This window comes from Micromys minutus (genome assembly GCF_963924665.1).
Source record: "Micromys minutus genome assembly, chromosome: 21".
Classification (NCBI taxonomy): domain Eukaryota; kingdom Metazoa; phylum Chordata; class Mammalia; order Rodentia; family Muridae; genus Micromys; species Micromys minutus.
The window spans coordinates 6,505,184-6,519,258 of NC_137956.1; the positions used below are offsets into that span (position 1 = coordinate 6,505,184).

General features: G+C 45.5%; 1 protein-coding gene across 1 annotated transcript in view; it reads left to right on the forward strand.

The window, feature by feature from the left end:
• Positions 1-4,337: 4,337 nt before the first annotated feature.
• Positions 4,338-14,075, forward strand: part of PRTG (protogenin) — a gene marked incomplete at both ends in the record, with an annotated part of 92,309 nt that continues 82,571 nt past the window's right edge. The window contains 2 exons of the mRNA XM_080934337.1: positions 4,338-4,413; positions 6,323-6,625. Coding sequence (XP_080790463.1) covers positions 4,338-4,413; positions 6,323-6,625 — 379 coding nt within the window. The remainder of the gene's footprint in view (positions 4,414-6,322; positions 6,626-14,075) is intronic.

Sequence of the window (14,075 nt, forward strand, 5' to 3'; positions counted from 1 at the left end):
ACGTAGATCAGTGAACTGTCAACTAAGCAGACACCTAGCAGCAGGCTCAGTATCAGCTAAGCAGACACCTAGCAGCAGGCTCAGTATCAGCTAAGCAGACACCTAGCAGCAGGCTCAGTATCAGCTAAGCAGACACCTAGCAGCAGGCTCAGTATCAGCTAAGCAGACACCTAGCAGCAGGCTCAGTATCAGCTAAGCAGACACCTAGCAGCAGGCTCAGTATCAGCTAAGCAGACACCTAGCAGCAGGCTCAGTATCAGCTAAGCAGACACCTAGCAGCAGGCTCAGTATCAGCTAAGCAGACACCTGTCCCGCGCAACTGTCTCGCCAGCAGGAACGACGCGGCACACAAAATAGGATTCTTCTGCGGTAAAGCTTTAATGCTCTCGAGAGGCAGAGCATAAGCTTACATCAAGTAGAAGCGAAGACCCCGAACTATCTAGCCCGTCCCCTTATATAGGAATCAGTCCTCGCCTTGGACGTGGAGCCCCCTGATTGGTTGAAACTCATCAGGCCATATGACACCACGGGAGAGGCAGAGCTCAAGGAGTGGAAAGTTACCCAGCACGTGTGCACATGACTTGTTTACTGCTAACTCCAGCCGGATGTCAGCGCCATCTTGTAATGGAGAATGTGCAGGCAGCGCCCCACAGACACCTAGCAGTAGGCTCAGTATCAACTAAGCAGACACCTAGCAGTAGGCTCAGTATGGGAAGGCAAACAACTACATACAAATCAACGAGACAAGGAACAGGCAAGCTCACATTTTAATTGCTTGTTTTAGTTACTTGTTCATGACCTTCCAGAACTTTCTTGTCCTTTCCTAGCCCTGCTGGTGTGATGTTACTGGTATTTTGGTTTCCAAACATTTTACACACATTATGGCTTGCCCTTCTTTTAGATATGAGATTCTGAGATAAGCATTCTGACCTAGTATTATCAAGATGACAAGTGTGAGATCAAACTGTCCTTGCCTGGAGGATATACAATAATGGATACATGTAAATTTGCAGATGCCACTCTAGTGTGGAGCTGAGCGCACAGACTCTGTCACTCGGTCCATGAGCTACACTCTCCACAGATTCCCTTCCCAGGCGGTTCACTCTGCCCGCCCTGGTGCTTCTGCCCAGCAGGTTTCTTTACCTCACTGCCCAGTACAAACATGACTCTAAAGCTCGATAGCTTTTCATACAGGTTTATATATCAAACTCTCAATCCACAAACCCTCTATACCATAAGATTACATCAAATGGACAAAGACACTGCCTTCTATATGAGATAAAATGACCTACAAAAACCCTTTTAATATTTATATCTATCTATGTCTGAGTACAGTCACCAGTCTGCTTTCCCCAGCTCCATCTTGATTTTTTTTTCAATCTCTGTTCCTCTTCTGTTTTCCTACCTTTTCCCGCCTACCTCTCCACTGTCCAATCATATATCAACTTAACATAAATCTACAACTTCTATTTCTGATTTCCTGAGAATTTCCTCAGAAATTATTCTGTGAGTAACAAATCCTTACATGCAGACCCCTGGGTTCTATATTCTTCAACTGTTACCAGAAGTGAGGACATTCAGTCTTTTTTCCCCAGCACTGAGGATTGCACATCTAGGACCTCATATGTGCTGCACAAGTTCCACTGAACCACAGTTCTAGCCTTCTCATTTTCCAATCTCCAGATAGAGCTCACTAAGTTCCCCAGGCTGGCCTCGAATCACTCTGCAGCCTGAGCAGCCTCCAAATGTGCAATTCTCCTGCCTTAGTTTCCCTGTTAGCTGGGCTCACAAACCTATGCCACTAGGTCCAGTGGAAAAAATAGTTTCTGTCATATGCCATATTAGTTTTGCATTATGCCAAATGTAAATTTAGATAAACATACCCTAAAGGCAGAAATGGGCATTGTACCCTAGGTAGTGACGTATAATTCTGAAACTTTGAAATTTCTCAAAGACTTTACTGGATATTACTTTCCATTTATTTGTTTTAAGTCGGGGTTTCCTGTATTGTGGGCTGCCCTGGAACTTGGTACTATGGGGAATAACTTTGAACTTCCGATACTCCACCTCTTAGATGCTAGGATTACAGGCATGGTTCACCTTGCTTGGTGTATGTGAACCTTTGGCTGTGTATGTGCTAGGTAAACATGTTACAGCATGAACTACATCTTCAGCCCCATTCCCATTTACTTTACTTTTTTTTTTCTTTCTTTCTTTTTGAGACAGGGTTTTACTCTGTAACCCTGGTTGTCCTGGAGCTCCAAGCTGGCCTAGAACTCAAACAGATCTACCGCCCAAGTGCTGGGACTAAAGGCATGCCACTGTCTCTGCCTCCTGGCTCTGTATCCATCTTTTTAATCAGCATTATTGTATTGTATATCTTACACTATGGCATAATATACACGGTCAGAGGAACTCTACTTCTGTCCAGCATGGTGCAGTGAACACACATTTAACTTGGTTCAGCATGCTGTTCAAGTTATTACATCATCTTTCTTTATTTTGTTTCAACACAAATACTATTCCTTAAAGCAACACCATGTCCCAAGTCATTAAGGGTCCCTGGCTGTAACTGAATAAAAACATCTTATTAACACATCTTATCCAGAAAACAGAAACACTTAGGGTGGGTTGGGACTGAGAACAAGCAAGTCCAGAGAGAGAAGGAAACAATCATATAATAAAGAAAAATCTAGGCAGTCCGAGAATGCTGGCTCAAGCCTGTGCCAGGCCAGCCTGGACCACATGCAAGTGAGGTCCATGTTTGTCTGGTCTACAAAGTGACCAGACACTTGTTTTGTGTTTCAGGGCAACCCAAACAAAAATGTAAATTAAAAGTCAGCAGTTACATAAACTCACTTTTCTTTCTCCACAAATTTATATTCTGAGGTTGAGAAATTGTTCAGACTCATCTAAATTATAAGGCGAGTTTGAACGCAACAGAACCAAGGGTAGTGTTTTACCCGGGGTTAACATGAAATTGCAAAGTAGACTGACTGTTCTTAAGTTTTAGGGTAAGTAGCACGAGAGTCCTAATGGACTTCCGAAACCGTGCTCCCCTCTCTCACGCCCACCCTCCCCCCACGCAATCAGGAGGATTCCTGGAACTTGCTAAAGGCAGTTAGTGACAATAGCTAGATTTCCTTCAGCGGCTTTAATTAAAGTTAGCTTTTAGCCTGTGCCCTTGTCATGTGCCAAAGATTTAGATCGGGATTAGCAAACGTTAATCCACGTGTAAAGGCTCTGTAGGCTCCATACGGTAGCTCCCTCCCTTCTCCCCCTCGTTAGCCCGCCCTCTTTAAATGTACTTTTCGACTCCTCTGGGTTATCCTTAATTAATTTCTAGAGCTGTGAACAAATTCCCATCGTTGGTGTCTTCTTTCATCAGTCTAACTTTTAAGCAGGTAACCCACCAAAGCCTAGCCTCGCACAGCAAGCTCTGGACAGCCCCTGATCTGGCCTCTACTCTCCGGGCCCTTTCTGCACTTAGTTCTCACGCATTAAAAACTTAATTAACTTGAAGCAGAGTTAAAACGTCTTCCCACAAAGTAACTGCTAATTTTAGGGTTCTTTTAGCTGATTTAGAAGCCATGGCTGTATCTGATGAGACCAGAGATGATAAGAGCAGTCTCCAAATGTGGGTGGTAGTTGGGGGGTGGGGGGTTGTCGCCACAGGATGCCTCCAGGGGCGCTGACAAGCCTCAGAAGTAGGAACTGGGCTTCCCTGAACAGAGCCTGGGCGGGTGAGCAAGGCAGGGGGATGGGCAGGGGGCCATCAGGGGAGAAGTCTCCGGCCTTTCCACATCTCTCAACACCATCCCTCCACCCCAACCCCCTCCTCCGTGCAGAATCCTCAACTGGCCCGCAGGAGGGAGAAGGGCCCCGGGGGGCTGGCCGCGGCCAGGAGGATTGGCCTTTGTGGCCCGGTGGCCGGCCGTGGCGCGCAGGCCGAGGGGCGGGGGCTTGACCCCCAGGTGCATTGTCCGGCGGGGCCCTCCCCCTGTCCCCGGGGTCGCCCAGGCGATCTCAGCGTGTCCCTCCGCCAGCAGCGCCGACCTCGCCGTGCGGGGCCCAGGGGCCAGATGTAGAAAGTAGTCCCCGGCCGGCCAGGCTGTCCACTGCGCCGCCCTCTACAGCCTCCCTCCGCCCTCGGCTGGACGCGGCGCGCGTGGTCCCCGCGGCCTGGCGCACTCGCGGAGCTCCGTGCGCCTGCAAGCGGCGCGTCGCCTCGCCACGCCGGAGCAGCGGGTTGCAGCAGGAGCTGCGGGTCCAGGAGAGCAGCGGGAGCAGCGGGCGCGGGCGAACGGCCCGGGAGCATGCCCGCGCAGCCCCGCTGAATGGCGCCTCCCGTGCGCCCGGGGATGCTGCCCCTGCTGCTGCTGCTGCTACTGCCGCCGCTCGGCTCGGTTCCAGGTGGGCGCGCTCCCCATGCGAGTGTGCGCGACCGTGCGCGGGGAGGGGGACGGGCAAGGGATGTCCCGGGTGGTGCGACGGGCCAGGGTTCTCTCGGGAAGCGCTCTGCGAGCGCTCCGAGGCCGAGGCCGAGTCTCCCCGGAGCCGCTGTCCACTCGCTCCGATCATGCCATTGTCCGAGCTGCGGCCAGCTGGGGGCTCCGCGCTGCCTCCCGGGCCGCGGCCGCACGTGGTTTTATTTATATTGTTTCCTGAGTGGCAGCCTCGCCACGCAGGGGGGCGCCGCGGTTGCGCGCCGTTTCCAGGGTTTGCAGTGGGGTTCTTCCAGGTCTCACGATGGCCGAGCTGGGCACCCCGTGTCTCCGCAGCTCCAAACTGAGCAAGGAGATGGGAGGATGAAATTGCAAAGAGAAGGAGCTTGAAAGTTGTATGGCCCATTTGTGTCCCAAGAGAGGCAGGGAGAAAGGTGTCTGGATAGAACTTACTTTCTGCATGTTGGTCTTTGGGGTCCCGGCTGGAGGTCCCCGAAACCTCCAGATTAACCTTGCACAAACTTGCATAAATTTATTTATTTTCCTTTCTGCAATCTTGGTTTCTTCAAGGACAGAAAAATGTAAAGTGAATTTTACGGAATAGGAGGGTCTTTGACTAGAGGGGCTTGAGTTACTCATTTGTAAGTTACAATCACTGGTTTCTTCTCCTCCTTTTCCTCCTCTTTTCTTTCTTTCTATTTTTTTCCCCCCCTGGAGGAGTTAGTTTCAGTTAGCAAGAGAAAGGATCAAAGTGGATGCAGTTCAGAAACACAATGGGCGTCTTCCGGAGTGGTGCACGCTTCACGGGACTGTTGGGGTAGCTGCCCAAGGCAGACCTTAGGGCAAGTCTGGAGCTCCAGATTCTGAGGTTTTCAGGATCTGTTTTGATCAGAAACAGATAAAACATTGCTGGGTATATGTAATCAGGGCTTCGAGCTGACCAGAAGTGTTTTTTTTTTTTTTTGTTTGTTTGTTTTGTCTTTTGTTTTTTAAATCTCCCACCAAGACCCCTAATTTTTTGTTGGCTCAGATCAACATGCTTTTAGTAGGAGGCAAGGAATGCTTCATTCTGGGGGACCTGGGGCGTGCGTGTGTGTGCTTGGATAAAACTTTTCCTCTGCTCTTATAAAAATGTGTATTGGTTGATTAAGCAATCTCCTATCCCTCTTAGACAGTAAGGACCAATTAGTCACGCATTTTTTTTCCCCAACAGTTGGTAGCACTAAAACAGTGAAATAAAGGTTTCCTAATCCGATCACCCACTGAGTACAAGCAGCAAGTTACCAACTTTTCAAAGTCCATTGTGCGCTCTTTAAATACCTAGCTGGCGTGGTAGAAATGAAGTAAATGGATTTCTTTTAAGGAGAGGAGACAGCATCCCTGCTGTAAAAGGGCAGATAGGGGGAAAAATGCAAACGTGTAATTTGTCACAAAAGATAAACGTACTTCCCAAAGGAGTAGGTGCTGGGTTTCCCAAAAACACTTCAAGAGACAAGGAAATAAACTCGCTTGTTCACAGAGTTGGAGTTTTGCTAATGATTTCTTGTAAAATTAGACTTTTATGACTTAACCCTGTTCAAGATCTTTTTGACAAGCTTGTAAAAGTAGCAAACGGCTTGTGCCAGTGGGTTCTGAGGATTTTGGGTCTCTGGTGAGAAACCTGAGAACCAAATTTTTTGGCTGCATAGAAGGTATTAGGATCTTCCCGTGTTTTGAGTTGTTGGAAGGGTTTGTGGTTATTAAGGTCCTTGGAAGTTGACCATTATGTCTGGAGAAACTGCCTTGTACCACAAGTATGTGTTTTTACAGTTGTGTGCTAAATGATTTTATACCTGTAATTCTGGATATGCCTCTTCCTCCCTCTTTTTCCTTTGCAGGAGTGTGGAGCTTTAGCGAACTGTTTTTCATGAAAGAACCACAGGATGCAACAGTCACAAGGAAAGACCCAGTCTCTTTAGATTGCCAGGCACACGGAGAAGGTCCTATTAAGGTCACATGGTTGAAAAATGGAGCAAAATTGTCTGAAAATAAACGGATCCAGGTTCTGTCTAACGGCTCTTTATACATCAGTGAGGTGGAAGGCAGGCGGGGTGAGCAATCGGATGAAGGATTTTATCAGTGCTTGGCTGTGAGCAAATACGGGGCCATTCTGAGTCAGAAAGCTCACCTGACGTTGTCAAGTAAGTGTTGAAATTCTTCTTGGTGGTTAACGGTTTTCATTGTTAGATTTTTTTTAAAAAATTGACTTACAAATAGCACTAAAATCATGCACACATTAAGAATTTTGCCACAGTTGATAGATACTAGCAGGCGCTGAAGGAGGCGTGCAGAGAAATCTATGCATGTAAACTGGACTGGTTGTCAAGCAAACTCAAATTAGACTTTGAACACAGAGGAAAAGAAAACCTGGCCAGGTGGGTCTATCCACACTTCAAACGTTGCTCACTGTAAGAATTACAAGAAGAAGTTTGGCCAGTGCAAACAAGGCTGTTGTAAAAATTTTAATCTTTTGGAAACCACTGAGTGGAAACAACCACAAATAAATCTTTCCGCTGCATGGCTGGCTCTTGAGTGCTAAATCTTTCTTACAAGCCCAACCTTCCATCTCAGACTGCCCTTAGATCACCCATGGTGCTTTGTGATTGCAAGAGAGGGCATTGGTTAGTGACTCTCCAGCCTTTGAAGTAGTTCTAGTCTTTCCTAGCTGGGAGGGAAAGTTTACAGCTGTTCCTGTCTTAGGCCTAATGGAATTAGCTCAGATCTGCTCTTGGTTTTTGTTTGTTTGTTTTGTTTTGTTTTTGTAACTTTTAAACTTTGCATTTGTTTTTTATTTCATGTGCATTGGTGTTTTGCCCGAATGCACGTAAAATTGCATATGCAATTGGTATAAGAGTGTCCTATCCCCTGAAACTGGAGTTAGAGACAGTTTGTGAGCTGTCATGTGGGTGCTGGGAATTGAACCTGGGTCCCCCGGATGAGAAGCCAATGCTCCTTACCGCTCAGCCATCTCTCCAGCCACTGGGTCTGCTCATTTCTTATTCGAGTTGTCATAAAGTTTGTGGTTTAAGGATTTCCTTTTTATTGACGTCATCTGAGCAAACTGTCAGCATCAGTGACCCTCTGGATGGTGGTTGTCTTGGCAACTGCTTTGGGTGTACAGACGGGCCTAGGACAGGGAAAGGGACTCTGTAAGGCCACCACCACGTCTTTAGGTGACTAAGCAGTATTCAACAAACTGGGCTGGTGGCAAGAGTGTTACAGTCCAGCTGTGCTGTTAACCCAGAAAGGTCAGATGCTGCACCGTAGGCACCGACCCGTTCATAAAGCGTAGGACAGGAAGAGCACGTTCTTGAGATAACCACAGGCTTTAGGGAGTGGTCTGTTCAAGGTCTACACAACAGAAGCTTGGAAGGTAGCTGCAGAGATCCCGGGTGCCTTTAACTGCAGCTCATTGGTGTGTTTCTGCTGCACTTAGCGAAATCCTTGGTGTAATTTGTGCAATGAGGATGAATCATGGGAAAGAACTGCACGAGGAGAGATGTTTGTGTTGAACTACGTTTCCAGATTAGAGATGCTTCCAAACCTAGCCCCACCCCCACCCCTACAGAAGAACGTACCGGTTAAAAGATTTCTGATAAACTCTGTGTACAACACCCCAGCCCACCCGCTGATTTCTTTAGGCTACGGTCACTGGTCATAACCTTTCTTTCACTGGATACGGGCTCCACTGTACAGACGCCCATTGAGGAGACTGCACTTTAGCCTTATGCTCCGTTCATCTGAGTCTTGACTAATGCACAGACACTGAGGGACTCTTGTGTTTCCATCTTTCCAGGTTCCTGCAGTCATTTTCCTTCTTCATTTTGTCATGGCAAGGCGCCGTAGCTTGGGTTTTAGTGAGGAAGTGGGTGGTGGGCTGAGTGGACAGACAAACGTTTACCAGGACCACCCTTGTTTGCAGGACCTCCTGAGACGGAATCCCGTAGCTTTCTGACTCCATAAATAAGATCAGAAATGAAGCAAATGTTAGGACCAGGGGCTGGGTTTGTGGCACGGGGTTGGAGCATATATTTAGCATGTATGAGTGTCTGGATTCAGTTCAAAGCCCCCAAACCGAATCTGAAATAAAAAACTCCAACCAATCATGAAAAAAGCTTTTACCATTTTGAGTATCTTCACATTTTTGTATCTTTTACATTTTTGTTAATCATACTTAGATATTAATCACTTTGCAAATTTTTGTGGGGAAGTAGATGACCTAATCTTCATATTATAGGTATAAGAGCTTTGCATTGAAAAGTCAGGTGTGGTACATGCCTATGATCCCATCACATGGAAGGCGGAGGAGGGAGGGTGGTGGGGTGGTTCTAGGCCAGTCTGGACTACATATCAAGACCCTGCCTTAGGAATGTTTACTTGCTCACTGATCCACCTCACAGGGCCTCACAAACAAAACTACCCAGATTAAGTGTTTAGGACATCTCTTGCCATGGCTGGGGACTGTCACAGGAGGCATTTCATACAGTCACTGATTTAAAACAAGCTCACAGCAGATTTAAATTTAGGTTTCTCTTTAAAAATAACAAGGTTCTCGGTGATCCTGGATACATAGTTTGGATGTTTAGGAAGCAGTGTCTTGTGACAGGGGCTCTAATGGATCTTCCTGTGCAGATGTTATCCAACTGAGCAGGAAGAGCAGAAGAGCATTAAGTGGGTATTCTGTTGGTGTGTGAGTGTGTTCGTGTGTGTGTGTGTGTGTGTGTGTGTGTGTGTGTGTGTGTGTGTGGCTAGTTCTTTCACTTACGGATAACACCAGGACACACTGTTCTTTTTGTTTTCTTAGGGATTTTATGAGAGAATGTCTCTCTTGGTTTATCAGTAGTAGCCATCTGTAATCTGTGACACTCTTAACGTTTTTTGGTTTTTAGTTTGTTTTTGCTTGTTTGTTTGTTTGTTTGTTTTTTTAACACACAGGCTGAGTCTTTAGTTTAGCAGGCTAGAATTGGAAAGTTGCACTCTGGGCCAGAATTCCATTATTCATGTGTAAATTAGAAATCGGCAGGGTTAAAAGGTTAGACACTGGCCAGGGTGAGGTTTACCCGGTGATAAAGAGCAGATGACCCTCATTCATTGGCCCCAGCTTTCATGTGGCTCTTCTGCAAAGTTGCTTATTGCCATGAATTGTTCTTGAGGAATGCAGAAATTCGAAAGCGAGCTGGCCCTTCCTTAAGTGTCACTGTGAGACCTTATCTCCCGGCACATCGGCACAAGGCTCTTCCCCAAGGCCTGGAGGCTTGGCTTTCCGGTTGTTCACCCAAGCACAAAAGAATGCGTCTAGCTTAGTTTTGCTAAGGCAGCCCTTTTTAAAAAGGAAAACATAGGGTTAACATAATATATAGCTTTTTTTTTAAGTAATCCTTTGTACCGATGGCCTTCTCATCAGCCCCCTTTTTATATTTTCATGTAATTAGAAAAGGGGGGAGTGGAGTGGGGAGGCCCCTTTCTAGTTGCATATAATAGTAATATATATAATAATCAGAACATTAACGCAGGGCCTACGAATGTAAATATGTTAGATTTTAGTTCATCAAAATTTCACCACTTGAGTGCTAAGTCTTCGTTATATAAACACTGATTAAACATTTTCGGAATACCAAGTAACCAGAGAGCTGTACTGATGCTCCTTGTGTCCTTAGTGCTGGCGCAAGACAAACCTCGGAGGAAAGCGTTCGTGCGCTGAAACAGTCTCATATTTCAACAAGTTTAAATTAAGATAAGGGGAGTAAAGGAGGAGGTGGGCGTGTTCTGTGAAGTGTAAAGGTCTGGCCATCTGAGAGGACTGAACAGGAAGCTGTCTGTTTGCTTCCTTTCCGTAGAAGGTGGAAATAGAAGCCTCTAGCTGGGAGGGAGACAGCGCAAATCTGCCTTATATGTTTTAGGGTTTTTGTGATTTTTTTTTTTTTTAACTTAGGCAAAGGCTTAAAAAAAATATAGGCGAAATTTCCTTACCTTCATAATTTTTTTTTTAAATTGAGATTAATTTTAGCCTCGGTGAAATTGTTCAGATGAGCATCTATATAACTTTTAAGTGGCTAGAATCACTGTAGTAGGACATCTTGCTTTCCAGGAGGAAAGCACTTCCTCCTCAGTGTGAGATGAAGTTCCTAGCATTTTTATTATGTGGGTGTAGGTTTCTGCCTTAAAGAACCCTTCTTAAGTTATTACCCAGACTTTATTTCAAAATGTTAAAGGACATCAAAGTATTTAAAATAGTGTTTGAGAAAAGGGAATGGCGTGGCATATGAAAAGAGAATAAGAATATAAAAATACAGCTCAGATATTTGGATTTTTCTCAGAGATCCTTGGCTCCAAACTGGCCAAGATTTCCTGCAGTACCCTTGTTATAGCCAGGTTCTGACTTTGAGGGCAGACTCTCTTCTGGGAGATACATGAAAACTTACAGCCACCTCTTTGATTCAGCAGCACTAACATGGAACTCCAAGTCGATGGATGTTGGAAAAAATAAAGAGAATAAAATAGATATCTAGAGAGACTGGTCTGGCAACTTGTACAACAAAACTTAGTTACCACCCCCTGATCCCCTAGGCAGAGAGAGGGTGATTTGAACGAATCTGCTTAAGTTCTGCCAGATGTCCGGGATTCATGAAGTCCGCTCAGTATAAGCTGTAGAACCTTGTTCTGCAGGCTTCTCCAGGGAGGCTTGGCTCTGAGGAGCTCTGCTTAAGGTCTGCGGATCAGAGCCCTGATAATCACTGGGTCAGAGAACCAGTTTTTCCTCTTTGCGTGTGATTCTCTTCTCATTTATGCGGCTTGTAACACTATCTCCCTCTTTTCAAAGTTGGTGGCTTTTTTTTTTTTTTTTTTTTTTTGAAGCAAAGCAGGCTCCAACAAGGAGGTAGGGTTCTCCTTTCCTGAAGACACACACACACACACACACACACACATGAATGTGTTTGTTTTATTTCTGCCTACTTTTAAATGAAACCTTGAAAGAGTCCTAGGTCTGTACCCTTTTGGTCAACCATCTCTGAGATTCTAAAGAAAAATCTTCACAGCCAGGGGTTGTTTGTACAACCCCTGGGGATCTATGCTCCCTTATTTAACAGCTGGGCCTGTTGAGGAAGCCCATAACAATTTAAGAGAGGAACAGAAAACTCATCTTTTAAGCAAGGCTTTAGGTTTAATGTGTATTTCAGCCAAAGAGTCGAATGTATTTGACATTGTGACAGCCGTATGTTTAATTGCAGTTTGGAGAAATGGTCTTTATCTTATAGGAAGCGTTGCTCATATATTTGTTTTTATTTTATGTGAGCACCAACCTGCATATATTGTGTCACACACATGCACAGAGACTGGAGCATGTTTCAGATGTGAACATCTTGTTATGGGTGTTGGAAACTGAGCTCTGGTCCAACTGCTCTTAACTGTTGAACCTTCTATCCAGCCCCGACGCTTGAATTTCCTCAAAACTACTTTGGTGACTTAGTTTAAAGAAAAATTCTAAAAATATCTCAAGTAAGTCTATTTTACTACTTTGAATTTAAATTGCCCCGCCCCTTCATTATAAAGTCTCTTTAAACTCATAACTTACATGTTGGTAAACAAGGAAGGAGGCAGATACGGATGCTTAACCTGGCGCAGGCTCAGCTTGAAGGGGAACGTAGTTGATGGAGATGATGTATAGAGCAGTGCTCCACAATTTCTCCGGTGCTGCAGTGGGTGTGGTACAGTGGTGGAGAAGTGGGGTACGGTGCTAGTGGGCTGTGCATGCGTGGTGGCGGTGGAGGCGGCACCCTGGCCAACATCTCTGACTCTAATCTTACATTTCTTTCCTGACTTTTACATTCCTTAAGAAACCTCGGATTCTTAGAGGTGGCTTTTGATGAACCTTAAAAAGCCAAATTCTTGCAGACTATGCAGAAGGCATGAATTTAAAATGTTTTTGTTGGTTTGGTTGGTTTCTGGCGGGCTTGCCCTCCTGGGGGTGTTTATAGATGTTTGAGAGCTTCAGTGTTGGCAGTGGTTAGATGGATTGGTTAGATGAGTCAGTAGACTGTGGAGAATTTGGGCATTGCCCAGGACCCTGGTTTCATACTGGTGTCCTCCGGTTGGTTCGTGGCACTGTGGTAAAGAGAATTTCTGTAAAGCTTACTTTATGAAGCTACAGTGGTGCTTTAGTTCATGAGTGCTTTTTCTTCATGCATTTCTGTGTGCCATGTGTGTGTCTGGTGTTTGTGGAGACCAGGAGAAGGCATCGAATCTTCTGGAATCGGTGTTATAAGCTGTTGTGAGCTGTCATGTGGGTGGTGTGAATTGACATGCTACCTAGCCATCTCTCCAGAAGTGTCAGGTGCTGTCTTTCTCTTTTGGGACAGAGTCTCTCATTGTCCTAGAGCTTCCTGGGTCAAGACTGGACTGGCTGGTAGTGAGACCCAGGGATCTGCTTCTCTGCTGCTGGGATCAAAAGTGTGTGTCTTTCTCCCTGGCTTTCTTTGTAGGTCATGACCTCATACTTGAGTGGTATACGCTTTACTTGCTGAGCTCTCTTCCCAGCCCAGAACTATTTGAGACTGCAATCCTAGGTATAAGCCTTCTGAGTGTTGTATTATTTTTTATTAAAAATTATTACAGTTATGAGAGTCACAGCACATCTACCTCAGTCACTGTCTCCTTTCACTCTGAGTCCTGGGGATTGAACTCGGATCCTCAGCTTTGGTGGCAGGCCCCCTTTATCTGCTGAGCCATCTTACCTGCATTTGGTTTGGAGTTTTTAACTAGTACTCAGATTATAGTAAAACTCAGGGACATTTCATCTGTGCCACCAACATGCCCCAGGTTTTAATAATTTGTTGAAAAAAGGTTTTTCTGATTGTCGGTACCATCTCTTGAGTTCCTAGGCTTTGGCACAGTTGGCACTTTGGGCCAGATAATGCCTCACTGTGGTACAATCTGATGCCTTTCATGATGTGTTTCAACATCCCTGGCCTCTTAGCCCCTCCTACAACCAAAATGCCCAGACACCCCTGTTTGAGGATCATTGATACTTTGTGGATGGAAGAAAATGCCTACCCAGGAGAGTCTCTTGGACATTCTGCGCGTTGTATGGCGTTGATGAGCCACAGAACATTGGCTATGTGGTGGCTGATGTTGGTGAATGGTGAATACAAGTCTCTTCACATAAATTAGCAGTACCCAACATTCTTGTTTTGAGCAGAAGCTTTCTAGCTTCTGCTAGAAAGGATGCAAGGATAGAGGGATCTTGTGCACCAGAGTCAAGTTAAGGGGAAGGTGTTGAGCTCAATGGCAGTTACCAGCACACAAGGACATTTGCGGACACCATTTCAAGTGGTTGTTTTTAAAACATTTGTTTTAGATTACTTATTAGTGGCAGGAAAGGAATTTGATAGATTTCAGTCTTCATCTTTCTCAAGCTGGTGTGTGTGTGTCTGTGTTTTGTATGCTATATGTGCATGCTCATATATATACCTGTGGGTACACGTGTTTATGGAGGTCAATATCTGGTCTTTTCTTCAGCCTCTTCTCATGTTTTTTTTGGGATGTGGAGACTCAATAAACCTGAAGTTCATTACCTCAGGAGTATGGCTGACC